The sequence below is a fragment of the Quercus suber genome, unplaced genomic scaffold, assembly GCF_002906115.3.
Source record: "Quercus suber isolate HL8 unplaced genomic scaffold, Cork oak 2.0 scaffold_470, whole genome shotgun sequence".
Classification (NCBI taxonomy): domain Eukaryota; kingdom Viridiplantae; phylum Streptophyta; class Magnoliopsida; order Fagales; family Fagaceae; genus Quercus; species Quercus suber.
In genome coordinates, this window is record NW_027069921.1 from 554,306 (window position 1) to 569,778 (window position 15,473).

Here is a 15,473-nt window from a genome sequence, read left to right on the forward strand (position 1 = left end):
TGCTGTTTCTGACCTAGCCGTGGTCAGGAAGCAAGCTGAGGATCAAACGGTCTACTTGCAAGATGTTGAAGGTCAATTACAGAAGGCCAAAGAGGACATCTCCTACATGAAGGAAAGTTTGACCAAAGCAATCCATGATAAAGGTGTTGCGAGTATGCCAGGGACGAGGCTGTGAGAGCCAGAGACGAGGCAATTTTTGCGAAAACAGACGCTGAGCGCTCTGTGGAAGAGGCAAAGGAAGAGGCCTTCGCAGAAGGGGTGGCTAAGACTGAAGCCACCCTTCGGGCTCAAGTTCCTGCTGTGTGCAGGCATTATTGCTCTCAAACCTGGCAAGAAGCCCTCAACCAAGTAGGGATTGACGCTTCGTCCGATCTTAGAAGGAAGACAGGGTATATTACCTACTGCCATTCGCGAGGTTATACCTGCTGCTCCTGAGGAGGGATCCTCATTACCATCGGTTGAAGGTCAGGATCGAACCACCGAGGATGCGCCGTTAACTGGTCAGCCATCCGAGGAGGTTGAGCCCCAAAGAGTACTGGGGGAAGTTGCGACCGAGGGTCAGGGAATGCCACAAGACATGGCAAGTCCTCCGGCGGACTTTTTAAAATCGAGCCCTTAGGCCTTGACGCAGACCTTTTGATTTACTTATTGATTTTAATTTGCTCATTGAATTGAGGAGGCTAGTATACGGCGTAGGATGAATTTGTTTGTCTTCTCTTTTACCTCATTTTGTTTCTTGCCTCGGTGGCTTTTGTAAGGGAATTGCATACTTTTTGAATTTGAATACGTAATACTTCTCTTCCAACTAATGTTATTTTCTTTTCTTTTGTTCACTTTACTACTGTACTCTTCTCAATATTCTACTTTATGCTGGAGTTTGCTCCATGAAACCACCTGTTATCCTTCGAATATAAATCTAGATGACGCAGTATGGCTTAATTCTAAGTTACGCTCTAGTTTTTATCTAGACGGTTATTTTCTCTATGATTTTGAGTCTGAGGACCATGCAACACTCTGGCTATACCCAGTAATTTTGTTTTTCCTGTAAGTGTCTAGTTTCCCATAGGTTTGGGTCCGAGGACCATGCAATACCTTGGCTCTGTCTACCACTTCAATTTTTTGTAAGTATTGGATATAATCGGTGTGTGTAGTTTTACCATAGGTTTGGGTCCTCGGACCATGCAATACCTTGGCTCTGTCTACCACTTCAATTTTTTTGTAAGTATTAGATATAATCGGTATGTGTAGTTTTACCATAGGTTTGGGTCTGAGGACCATGCAATACCTTGGCTCTGTCTACCACTTCAATTTTTTTGTAAGTATTGGACATAATCGGTGTGTGTAGTTTTACCATAGGTTTGGGTCCGAGGACCATGCAATACCTTGGCTCTGTCTACCACTTCAATTTTTTTGTAAGTATTGGATATAATCGGTGTGTGTAGTTTTACCATAGGTTTGGGTCCGAGGACCATGCAATACCTTGGCTCTGTCTACCACTTCAATTTTTTGTAAGTATTGGACATAATCGGTGTGTGTAGTTTTACCATAGGTTTGGGTCCGAGGACCATGCAATACTTGGCTCTGTCTACCACTTCAATTTTTTGTAAGTATTGGATATAATCGGTGTGTGTAGTTTTACCATAGGTTTGGGTCCGAGGACCATGCAATACCTTGGCTCTGTCTACCACTTCAATTTTTTGTAAGTATTGGACATAATCGGTGTGTGTAGTTTTACCATAGGTTTGGGTCCGAGGACCATGCAATACCTTGGCTCTGTCTACCACTTCAATTTTTTGTAAGTATTGGATATAATCGGTGTGTGTAGTTTTACCATAGGTTTGGGTCCGAGGACCATGCAATACCTTGGCTCTGTCTACCACTTCAATTTTTTTGTAAGTATTGGATATAATCGGTGTGTGTAGTTTTACCATAGGTTTGGGTCCGAGGACCATGCAATACCTTGGCTCTGTCTACCACTTCAATTTTTTGTAAGTATTGGACATAATCGGTGTGTGTAGTTTTACCATAGGTTTGGGTCCGAGGACCATGCAATACCTTGGCTCTGTCTACCACTTCAATTTTTTTGTAAGTATTGGATATAATCGGTGTGTGTAGTTTTACCATAGGTTTGGGTCCGAGGACCATGCAATACCTTGGCTCTGTCTACCACTTCAATTTTTTGTAAGTATTGGATATAATCGGTGTGTGTAGTTTTACCATAGGTTTGGGTCCGAGGACCATGCAATACCTTGGCTCTGTCTACCACTTCAATTTTTTGTAAGTATCTAGTTTCACCATAGGTTTGTCCTCAGATCGCTTTACTGGATATGATTATTCTTTGCGTCAGATTACAGTCTTAACACGTGGCATAGATCTCACCTCTAACTTGAGGCCCCATCTTCTTTATTTAAGAAGCGCCCCCTGTCTGTTCGTGTTCCGCGCTCAACGCTCCGATGCACGAAACGCGCCTTTATTAATGCCCTCGTGAATTGACACGAGTCCAACCGTCCTTGGCCTCCTCCACCGTGTGTCAAACTCTCCCATTCTCTTGGTGCCAAATAAAAGCACGAGTTGACACTTCCCTCCGGCTAGTTTTCTCTTAGGGCGGCCCCACCTGGGCCTCTGATTGTAGGAGTAGCTAGGAATAGCAGGTGACTATTAGCTCGTAAATTTACTTGTAAAACAGGCCTACCTGAGCCTCTGATTGTAATATGTAATTTCTCTATGTATGAATTAATAATATCAAGATCTTTCGTTTTCTCTTTCGTTTTTTTTTTTTTTTTTTTTTTTTTTTTTTTTTTTTTTTTTACAATAAATACTTAGAACTTAGAACTCTTATCTTATTCAATCTACTGTAAAACAAATACTTAGAATTTAGAACATTATCTTTTTCAATCTACCGTAAAACCAACACTAAGTACTTAGAACACTTACCTGGTGCGCCGGCCAGCACCCTAATCCTCCCCACAGACGGCGCCAATTGTAAGGACCCAATTTGAATTGAGTGTTGGGTTTTCAGCCCAATAAGCCCAAACAATAAATTTATAGAGAGTGGGTTGACAGGCTTAGGTGCTGGCCGTCGATCACCACGCTCAAACTTTTTCTTATAAAAAAGGCTAAGTGTTTCCTCACAAATAGGGGAATGGTCCTCGGCCGTAGGCCGAGGAGGCCTTAAGGTTTTTTCCCCCCCTTCTGGCTTTACTGGCTCTTCTTTTATAGTTTTCATCTTCCTATCTCCTGCTTCCATCTGTTGATCGTCTATTTGCTTTTCTTCTGGTTGTCCGTCCCATCAGAGGCCTTATCGGCACTCAAGTGGCTCACTCTAACCAACGTTATCCTGCCAAGGGGTTACCTCCCCATTAATGCGGCCAGGGGGGTTGGTTGAGTGCATTCAATGCGATAGTGACAGCTTACTTTGGGGTTAACCTCTCCCCAAAATCACCTTCGTCAGGCCGAGGACAAGGTATCCTCAGCGCGGATCCAGGAGAATAAGCTTCCCCCCCTTCTCCTCAGGAATATCTTGAAATCCTCGGCATGGGCCTTGGGCCCGTTATATGATGGGCCGAGGCTATCACGCCCACGGACCCCACAGTATGTATTTAGTATTAACAAACAATCAACAAAGAAAAATACACAAAATTTTTGTTTCATAATATATTATAATACAATCATCTACTAATAAAGACAAAAACACAAAACTTCATTTTTTTTTTTCTTACTACATTAGAGTATTTGCATCAACTCATGCAAAAATTTCTATCTATTTTAGCATAATAACCTACTCTTTTTTTTTATATATATATATACTCACTATTATTTATTTTACACTACAGTTCATCATAATACTATTTCCTTGTCATTTTTTTGTCATTATTTCAAATCATCGCTCTTCCTCAACCAAAAACCATTGTCTTCAATCTAAATAATTTCTAAAATATTCATTTGCATAGCAACAATAATTGTGTAATTTTCTCAATCAACCAAAAATACACCTTCATTAGTCTATGTATCATTGTACAAAAATACATTTATGCTATTGTAATTGTGTAAATTTGCAAAAATACATTTGTGCTACTGTAATTGCATAAATTTACACAGTTACTATACCACATATGTATTTTTGTACAATGATACATAGACTAATGTGGATGTATTACAAAGTTGACTGGACAAATTTAGGGTCTTATGCTATTTTACAACTAATGCAAATGCTATTACAATAAAATCAATCAACGTAAAATTGTAGCAGAGAGGGCCCAAAATTTTTAAAAGTGGGGGCCCAAATATAAAATTGTAAAAAATATAGGTCAAGACTTAGGTACAGTACTTAGGTAATATTCTTTAGATTCCCTTTTTAAGATTCTGTCATATGGATTTTTTCACAAGGGATAAAAGTGTATTTTTTAGCTAAGTAGTCATATGTCTGAATCTTAAAAGAGGTACCTAAGGTACTGTACCTAAATTTTGTCCAAAAATATATAAATTTTACTTTAGTCTAATGTAAATATATATATGTGTGAAGCTCTCTTCTAGAGACTTGAACCGAGCCCTTGTCCATCATACCCCACTAGTACTTTTACTTGTAAACCAATCATCACACCAAGAGACTTATAATTCAATTAATTGGAACCTCATAGTGTCCAAATGAGAATTTTAGCGTTCAATCCTTCCTCCCATCTGTCGTAATTATCGAATTATCCAATGAAAAATAATAGTAGGGTTGTTTGTATTGTACCCTTAAAAAAAATCCTTGGTTTCCAAAAATAAGACATAAATTTTGCCGATTTTGCATGACAAAGCCAAATGCGTAAAAGAAGAGGAAAATTTTATAATTAAAAAAATTTTAAATAAAAAAGTTAACTTGATTTGGAAGAAAATAACAATGATGTTGATTTATAATTATTTTTCGATTTAAAATGCAGTACGAGGATTTTCTATTTTAGTAGTAAAAGTTAAAAGCGAACGAACTGTAGAATAGGGAATCATGCAGAAGTTAGGTGCGAGAGACATGTGAAATGGGCACGCTCTTCACCATTATTTAGCACACAAAATAAACAGTACTACTGGATCGGTGTTTGGGTCCCCTATCTATCTATCGGTTTATGGAGCCCTAGAAGTAAATGGCAATGCGGCAATATTAATAGTGGTAATATTTACCCTAACAAAAAAAAAATAAAAATTGAAACTTGTCAATGCCACATCTCTCAGTGTGGGGTCACAAAAATAAAAAAAATAAAAAAAAAAAGAAAAAGAAAGAAAGAAAAAGAGTCAGACCGATGAGACCCACACACCCACCCTAACTACGAAACCAAGAGCAACAACAACAAAAACGAATAACTGGAATCTACTCCACCTTCTCCATATATATATATATACTCTCTCTTTCTTTTTCTCACTTTCTAACCTTTTCTCTCTCTCTCTCTCTCTCTCTCTGTCTCTCTCTCTATCTATACCGCCACCCCTCTCTCTCTTTCTCTGTCTAAAACAATCTATCTCTGTGGTGTTCTCTCTCTGTGAAAGAGTCTTTGGTTTTGCAGAGCAAAACATGATGGCGAGGGACGAGTGGATGAGAGCGGCGATGACCGACGACATGGTTGTGGTCCAGCTCCTGGTGCGGTTGAAGCAGTCACAAGCGGCGTCGTCTTCTTCTTCGCTGAAGTCTCCGCCGAGAGCTGTGGTTCCGCTTCGGTGGGGGATAAGGCAGCCGCGTTCGAGGTCAGCAGCGTTGAGGTGCGACGGCGCCGTTTCGCGGAGGAAGGATGCTGATTCCACGAGATGCAGCCCTACCACTCCTCTCTCTTGGAGCGGCGGCGCCTCCCCTTCCGCCACCGCCGATGACTCCACCAGCTTCCACACCTCTCTCTCTTACGCCGCCACTGCCAGATCCAAGGTTCTTTCTCTCTCTCTCTCTCTCTCACTATCTTTAACTTTGTGTTTTTGGTTTTCTTTTTCGGTGTTTTCTTTTTCCGGCCATCTGATCTGTGACGTGTCAGAGTTTTTTTTTTTTTGCTTGACCAATATACCCTCGACAACTGGTTAAATTTTCGTGTTAAGGAGCGGTGGAAACGAAGGCTTTGGAGTTGGTGGCTAGTGTGCCCGAAGCCTAGACATTCTTGTCTTCAGAAGGACGTTTCTTAGTCCTTTTACCATTTTACCCTTCCTTTTGGTTACCTTATTTAGTCATTCACTCACTCTGATTTGTTAATTTCGAGAACCGATGTTCCCGTTTTTAGTTTTTTACGTCGCGACTTGCGTGTCGTTTTCTCTCAATTTCCCAGCTGACAAGGGTAAATCTGTCAACATGTCTGCTTTAAAATTTTACTCTTCCAGTCTCAAACGGTATTTTGTTCATCGCCGATGAATAGGAGATTAATCGTCGGCGAGAGAGTATATTTTTTTTATGACCAAGTTGCCCCTGTCCGGTGAGGTCAGCAGATTGAAACAGAAGGCTTTTTTCACGTTTTCTCATCGCCTCTTTCCCCGTCACCTGTCATTCTTCTTTGTTCACTTCCGATTTGACCAAAATAGCCTTCGAAAGTTTGCATCAGAATCTGATGGCTTAAAGCGTACTGGAAGGGACGGTTTTGTCAGAAAAAAAAAAAAGGCAAAACAGTCATTTTGATCACTTTCCTCTTTTTCACCCTGCGTTAAAAACTACATAAAGAGCTCCGGAAGTTTCCCTCACGCGATCTTTCCTTGTCTTTTATTTTACGAAATTACCACTGTTTGAGAGTCAAAACCTACCTGTGAGGGCGTTTCGGTCAATAATAGCATGGTGTGGTTAATCGCTTTGTAGATAAGTCTGCATTCAGTTTGGTGTGGTGTTGGTACTTTTTGTGAATTGATTATTATGTGGTGTGAGAAGTATCAGATGGATCGCGGGTGTACTGGAGATCATTTATCTCTTTGTCTCCATTGATAGCTTTTTGTATTTATCTAATCTTTTTTATTTTTCGAGATTGGGGAAAGCATTGGGTGTGGTTACTTTCACGTTTGATGATTTCACTTGGGCGTGTCGGATGATTGGGGGCCGTTGATTTGGCGGAGTGTTTCTTGGTTAAGAATCCAATGGCCAAGAATTATTTTGTTGACGTTTTGTTTTTAAATAGTTTTTTTTTTAAAAAAAGGGTTTTTGAGAGCACGAACTCATAAATTTTTTTTCTAAAAAAAAAACCATCATTTTTTTATTTTTCATCGATCATAAATTGTGCAAAAGGTCGTGGTTCTTTTTTTTTTTTTTTTTTTTTTAAATTTTAATTTTGATTAATGTGTTTGGCTTGTTGGCCTTGCAAAAGAAAAGAGGGAAGGAAAGAGAAGAAAAAGGCATGGGTATGTATGGGCATTTGAGGGAGTCACGTGAGCAATAAAGAAAAGGGACGGTCACGTGGCACTGCGTGGCTTTGGCTTCGGCTTCGATGACATATATAGATGTTGTGGAGCGAAACCAGCCAGTGGTTCCTTTGGTTGCGGGTGGCTTTTCCTTGAAGGGTTGACGATTGTTTCTCAAGTGGGTCCCTCTTCTTTCCGGATCTGCTACCTGCCTGTCTAGTGCCTACTTTTGGGTTTTTTTCATACTTTTGACTCTTCTTTTTGTTTTAGTAATTAATATATCTTTTAATTTCCTTTCCCCTTATCAATAATAAATTCTCTCATTTCCTTTTTTATAATTGATGGGATTATGCTGTGAGCTGGTTTTTTTAGTGTTTACACAAACAGCTAATTATGAGGTGGGAGTTTTGTCTAAGTAAAGAGTTAGGAACCCCCTTATAGAATCTTTTTGGGAGAAAACTTTTGTTGAGATTCTTTTTAATCTTTTTTAAGGAGTTTTGTTTTTGTTTTTTAAGGATCAGGATGAGAGGATTATAATGTATTTAAAATGGGTCCCACAGTGAAAAAAAAAAAAAAAAAGGTGCGTATGAGCATCTTAATTCTTTGGGTTGTAAGAGAAATCCCGTCAGTCATCGTCCGGCTACCTATCGCCAGTTGCCATATGTTGTGGCAACGTGGCACTTGAGGCACTGCTCTACTTGCTAAGGCTCTCGTATCATGATAATATGGTATGACTCAGATTGCAACAATTGGTGACTTTTCTAACTTAGGACACCAACATATATCACTTTCTTTTCTTCTTTTGCTGCTTCATTTTTGGGTTATAATTCGATAGATATAGACAATTCCGTCACTTCTTTTATTTTTTTTTTAAATAAGAAAATGTTTGGGTCCTACTTAAGGCTAGGAGGCTAGGGCCAATACTAGCATTGATATTTTATTTTTTCTCTTTAGTGAGATGTGTTTGGTGTTTTTATTCGGTCAACAATTCAGCATGCTTGCCTTTTCAGGCCTTGAATTATTGCTGCCCTCGATGGATATGCGTTATTGTTTAATAACAATATTGGACCCTTCCGATCCTTAACCTGTGTGTGTGTGGTTGCTTCTGTTATCCGTTTCTCTTATCTTCTTCACCTTTATTGCGGAATTATTATTATTTTATAAATTATATTTCCTATTTTGACTTATGCAATACGTGTTGGATGGGATATTTCAGGGTACTGCTACAAATGAATCGACCGCTACCAAGAGGACAAGAAGAAAAAAGGTACTTCCATACACATATATATAAATCTTAATGCTCTTCAATATACACACGGGCTACACGTATATATAAAAATCTTTTCTTTTTTCTACTATTACATACTGGAAAAAGTTATGAACATTGGATATGGTTCTGATGTGAAGATTAATGAAATTTTGTAGACATTTGCTGAACTCAAAGAGGAGGAGAGTTCTCTGTTGAATGAAAGGATACAATTGAATAAGGTGCGTTCTGCGGTTCATGCATCTTGCTGCTTGTTGACTTTCTACTTTTCAAAAAGTTTGGGCCCCCTTCATAGTAATTAATTTAATTATTCATTCTTTGAACAGGAGCTAGAAACATTGCGTGCAACTTTAAAGGAACAGAGTGCCAGGAACGAGAGCTTTAAGAAAATGAAGGTGACCAATCTCAATTGTTCTTTCATTCTCTATAGACTATATCCTGCCCAGATGATTTTTTGTTGTGTGTGTGAATTTTTGTGGCTATTCTGAGAAAAAAAAAAAACACTATTCTGTTTTGCAGCTTGATTTGGGTTTGCATTCTGCAATGAATCTGAGTGCAAGCCAGAGAGTAGGCTCTTCAACCTTAACGGTACAAGACACGAATGATAATCGGCCGCAATTAGATTCCTGCGAGGCTGCCTCCGCCGGCTGTAGTAACTTAATGCTTCCTGATCTAAATATGATGCCAACTGAGGAGGATTCTGGCTCAGAAACTTTATATGGGATGAGCTAGAGGAACACACAAACAAGTTGACTGCTTGTCTTCTCCTCACCAAACCACATGGCTATAAGACTAAGTTACTAACTATCAAACGGGGTCTCTATGTTTATTGAAAACATGATCTGCTGGTACATTGCCAAGGGGGACACTTCTGTGGATGTAACTATATAAAAACCTTGGATGAAAACACAGATGCATGGACTTGTCAATTCTTTGCAAGGCAAAACCAAGTTGACAAAGTCATGGAGAAAAGAATTTTTGAGGGTAGTGTAGCAATCCTAGCCATTAGGCTTCAGAAATTCTTAAATTTTTTAGGTTTTTTTTTTTTTTTTTTTTTTTTACCTTTCCCCCCACTGAAATTTGTTGGGGTCTCGTTTCTCCTTTCAGAATTTTATGTAGAAATAGTTGTGTTATTCTTTGTAGGTCAAAGAGCTGTCGGACTCTTCCCTTGGAGGTTCTTCAAATCAATTACGATTTTGTTCTTCTACTCTCTCTCTCTCTCAATCAAAATTTCAAATTTGAAATTTTAGCTAAGAATTGTTTGTTAGTGCAGAAAGAATCATGGCTTCTGAAAAGCGAAAACATATGATGGGGCACATATGATATGATATGAAAGAGCCTCTATCTAGTTCATTAGTAAATACTAAATAGTAATAATGATGAAGTAAATTGAATTGGATTTTTCATGATGAATTCTGGATATTGAAGACCTTTAATTTAAAATTAAACAGGACAGATGAGTTTTGTCAAGCGTCGGGCGTCACAAGTGTTGCTGTGATTGTTGTAATTCAATGGTGACAGCAAAAGCATTAGTTTATTTTAAACACAAGTCTCGAGAGGGACTTGCGAGAAAGGACTAGACTTCGTTCTCTACTTTCTTTTATGCCCACACCGCCTTAGATCTCTTTACAAAGCCCTACCAGCAACAATATACACCGTTGGATTTCGGCCTTCACGTTTAATTCCATGGAATTCGAGTCCAATTTGGTGGCGATCGGCTTTGATGCTTCCCAATGTCAAATGGAAAAAGCTAAGGAGTGAAGGAGAAAAAACCACGTGAAGAGGTCATATTTATCGTGGAAGTGATATTAGCAGTTGAAACTTGAAACCTCACCAAGGCCCCGTAGAAATTTTTTTTTTCCCTTCATTTCCTTTTAGAAAGAAAAGTTATGCATACAGAGATCAAGTAATAATTATTACATTCTTTTTAAATTTTAATAAGAAATATTTATTGCTCAATTTTAAGTAATAGCTAAGATGATTCGGTAGCATATCCCAAATAAATGTCTAGTTGATAGACCTATTAAGAACAGGATGAATTCATTGGCCTGTTGATACTTTAGAAAGGAAAGAATATCAAAGCAATTCAGGCATGTACTACTGGAATAATTATAGAATACTTTCAGAGTACTATAAATAAATAATACTTTTTACTCTCACATAATAGTAGGTCTTATTAATTAAATTCATGGTAAAACTCACAATTCATGTGAGTGGGGAATACACATTTATGGTACTCCTGGAGTATTCAATAATTTTCCGTATTTGTTACCATTATCAATGTATAATAAATAATGCAAGAGAGGATGCTAGAAATATAAAAAATGAGGAATGAATGCCTAATTCAGACTATTATGACTTTTGGGAAATTTAAACATGTCTTCTGTCAGAGAGTGAAATATGCCATTAAGAAAACGTTTTCTTTAGTATTTCTGTTCGCAGTTTTACTGTGGTGGTTTACTTGTACTGTGCATTTTCTATGCGTTTTCTTTTTTCATTTTTATAAGGAAAATCTAATTCGTCCGAAAAAGAAAAAGGAAAGGAGATAAAATGCAGTAAAGAAAGTGAAGATGGAAAGGCAAGTGGTGAAGAATTCATTTCGAAAATAATACTGATAACAACCGGTCCAGTCCGTCCCTAACAGGAAACAATAGGCTCCAGATTGAAAGGCAACTAAAGGTAATGACAGATTATTATGTTTATGTAGCCTAAAAGGCAAGGTTATATATGTACTGAATTTTCTAAATCTTATATATATATATATATATATATGTATAAAGAAGGATAAGGTTAGAGACATAAAGCATCATAAAAAGAGACATATAGGCCCATCAGTCTATGTAATACAATCTACAAAGTGATCACCAAAATTGTAGTTGACCGAATTAGACCATTTTTGGACAAACTTATTTTTCTAGTTCAAGCAGCCTTCATTCCAGGAAGAAGGGTTCTAGATAATATCATCATTGCACAAGAATTAATTCATTCCTTGGACAAGAAAAAAGGAAAGGATGGATTCATGGCAATCAAAGTGGATTTGGCCAAAGCTTATGACCGAATCGAATGGAGCTTCATCCATAAAGTTCTTAAAGCCTTCCACTTTCCCCAAAGTTTGATCGAATTGATTATGAGTTATGTAACCACCACTAGCATTTCAATTCTTTTCAATGGAAGTAAGTTGAACTCCTTTAAGCCATCTAGAGGAATTAGGCAAGGGGATCCTCTCTCTCCTTACTTGTTCATCCTTTGTATGGAGTACCTTGGGGCCCTCATTGAGAAGGAATGCATTGCCAAAAGGTGGATTCCGATGAAAGCTTCTAGGGACAATGTTGCCATCTCACACCTTTTCTTCACGAATGACTTAATGTTGTTTGCTAACGTGAGTAAAGAAGGGTGTGAGGCCATTAAAGATGTTCTAGATATGTTTTGTATAGATTCTGGGTAGAAGATTAGTTTAGAAAAATCCCGGATTTATTTTTCGCCAAATGTTCCATCCAATACAAAGGACAAAGTCTGTGAGTATCTAGGGATTCATGTAACCACCAATATTGGGAGGTACTTGGGTTTTCCCTTAAGACACAAAGGGGTAACTAGGAGACAGTTTAATTTTATGGCAGAGCGGGTAATCTCTAAACTGGCTGGTTGGAAAGCCAAATTTTTGTCTTTTGCGAGTAGAACCGTGTTAATAAAATCAGTCATGACAGCCATCCCCAATTATGTTATGCAAGGGGCTGCTCTTCCAACACATCTCTGTGACAAATTAGATAAAATTAATAGAGATTTTCTTTGGGGCTCATCTCCAGAGAAGAGGAAGTTACACTTGGTTGGTTGACACAAGATCATCAAATTAAAGGAGGAGGGTGGTTTGGGGATCCAAGAAGCAAAGGCAAAGAACATTGCCTTACTAGCAAAACTAAATTGGCGGCTATATCAAGAAAAAGAATCATTATGGGCAAGGGTCATTTTGAAAAAATATTGTTCAAGCTCAAGAAGAAATTCAAAAGACCCAGACAAGTTATCATGCTCTCCTTGCTGGGCTGCAATTAAAAAAGGCTTTCCCATTTTTGAAAAGGGAGTGTGTTGGAGTGCAAGTAAAAATTCTAAGCTAAATTTTTGGGGGGATAAATGGGTTAAAGGCAACTCACTAAGAAGCTTGGTTGAAGGCCCCCTCACCCAAGGTGAAGCTAAATTGACTATAGATGATATGTTCCAAGGTGGGAATTGGAGATGGGATTTTATATCTTTTGATATACCGAATGAGATAAAAGACAAGATTTATGCCACACCCAATCAAATATATGGTAATAGGAAGGATTCTTTATTGTGGAAGTCTTCCCATGATGGTGAGTTTAATATGGCATCAGCATATGCTTCTAACTTTACTGCAGAAAATAATCCCCAAGTTTTTAAGGGCAACTGGGTTTAGAAGTTGGACATATGGCCGAAAATCAGCTCCTTCCTTTGGTTATGCCACCACAATAGTGTTCCTGTGAGGCAAGTGGTTGCTGCATGAGGTATTTATTGTGATACTACATGTCCTTTATGTAATAACCAAGAGGAAACTATACTGCATCTTTTGAGAGATTGCCCCTTTGCTGTCTCCTTTTGGCAAGCAATCAAAACTCCTCTCTCTCTTTTCAATTTATGCCATCTTAACTTGGCTGAATGGTTAAAAAAGAATTGCCTTGACAGCAATCAGTTGAAGGCTAATGGACTGTCGTGGAGCACACAATTTCTTTTTGCCATTTGGGGCCTTTGGAAACACAGGAATCGGGTGGTTTTTGAAAACACCCCTCTGAATTTTTGCCTCCACAAATCATGCGTTCAACAAGCCATGGAGTATCACTTCTGTGTGAGCAAAATACACATTCCCAGACCTTGTTCTACCAACCTGGTACGTTGGAACAAACCAGAGGAAGGATGGTTTAAGTTAAATTCAGATGGAGCATCCTTAGGAAATCCGGGCAAAGCAGGAGGTGGTGGTGTAATTCGCAACTGTAATGGCAACTGGGTTAAAGGTTATAAAAGAAGAGTTGGGGTTGCAACAAGCATCATAGCTGAATTTTGGGCACTCAGAGATGGTCTCCTTTTAGCAGACCAACTGGGAATAACCCATCTTGCTGTGGAGCTTGATGCTAAGGTTATTGTGCAACTTGTACTTTCAAATAACAACTCCAATAGAGCTTATTCCCCCCTTTTAAATGACTGCAAGTTTCTCCTTAGTCGTTTCCAACACTTCAAGGTCAACTATGTCTTCAGAGAAGCCAACAGAGTGGCGGACATGCTTGCTAAGGAAGGTTGTTCTTCCCCTTTTGATTTTGTTATATTAGAAAACTCGGACTCTGTTGAACTACGTAATATTTTAAGTGCTGATGCACAGGGTCTGTATAATCTAAGGCACTCTGCCAATACTTTTGTTGTTTTGGTTTGATAATGACATGGTTCCTTTTAACCAAAAAAAAAAAAGATACATTACCACTGAAGTGCATCTAGACATAGAGTTATTGGATTTGTAAAACAGCCCAAGACAACTCTATTAATGGACCTTAATATCTTTTGGATAGCGTTATGAAGGCCACTTGTTTCTATCGTGGGCCTACACCAACAATAGCGTAACGTAATGTCTTCAGACAGCCTCGATGGCTCGACATCATCCAGATCTATGTGATGCAGTAGGAGAAGACCATCAACTTGGTTCCGATTTTATAATATTAAATTTTAACAAAGTCTTCCAACTGAGAAATACAAGTTTCAAGGCTTTTTTGTTCGAGTTTATGAGAGTTACTCCACAAAAACAAAAACAAAAACAAAAACATACATAAACACACAACAAACAAACAAACTAACCAAAAAAAAGTCAGTAATCCAATTGCCGTGTAGGGCCAATAACTACAATACTACTACTACACCAGGCTACACATTTACTAAGCTGAACTCATCTAAAACTTTCTCAGCCTCCGAAGAGACCATCTCTTTATCCTTCCACAATATCAACGACCTCATTAAAAACAATATAAAGATACATGGAGTCTCTTGGATTTCATGTCATGTCATCTATTCCCAAACTCAGCATATTCAAGAGAGCTCGCATGGGATGGCAATGGGGCAGGGCAAGGTCAAAGGATGGGGTCTTCGCCCCCACCCAGCATGATTTTCTCTTATCCCATCCCTGCTCCGCCCCGCATGACGGAGAAAACTTTCGCACCCGATTCCCGCCCCACCCCATAAAACTCTATTTTTTTTGTTAATTAGCCCTACAACTAGTACAATTTTTTTAATAAAACCTATTTCATCAATAAAAATATACTTGAAATTACAACTAAATTTATCCCATCAAATCAAATTAATTTTTAGCAAAAATTGAATAATATTATCCAAGTGTTTTACAAGACAATCACCACAAAGAAAAAAAAAAAACAAATAACAAAATAAAGGCAAAAACCAGATTGAATAAAATAAAATAAGCTAATATTGATATGTTTATTTAAATAATATGGTTTTAAGGTATGAAAAATTTTAAATTATAACTCTTATCAACGCGGGGCGGGGCGGGGCAAGGCGGGGATGGGAAGGGGCAGGGCAAGACAAGTCTAAAAAGTCTAAACCCATCCTTGCCCCACCACCTTTGCAGGGCGAAGAAAGCCCCACGTGGGGCGAAGCGGGGAGGAGCGGGTCAAGCGGGGTGGGGCAAAATTGTCATCCTTGTGACAAACCTGGTTAGAAAGATTAGCTTCAATTTGTGGAACGACTTGAAGCAGAAGAATATGTCTGAAATCAGGAACTAAAACCCCTTAATCCAGGAGTTAAATCATATTATTATTATATGAGCATCTAAAAAAGTAGTGTTTATTACATGCACACGCACCCCTTACACACT

The 15,473-nt window shown here is 38.5% G+C and overlaps 1 protein-coding gene across 1 annotated transcript; it reads left to right on the forward strand.

Annotated features, from left to right (window-relative positions):
- Positions 1–5,362: 5,362 nt before the first annotated feature.
- LOC111996857 (uncharacterized) lies at positions 5,363–9,803 on the forward strand. Its single transcript, XM_024028894.2, has 5 exons — positions 5,363–5,890; positions 8,546–8,596; positions 8,755–8,817; positions 8,923–8,991; positions 9,116–9,803. Exons 1-5 carry the CDS (start codon positions 5,546–5,548, stop codon positions 9,326–9,328), a joined length of 741 nt encoding a protein of 246 aa, XP_023884662.1. The 5' UTR covers positions 5,363–5,545; the 3' UTR covers positions 9,329–9,803.
- The last annotated feature ends 5,670 nt before the right edge of the window (positions 9,804–15,473 follow it).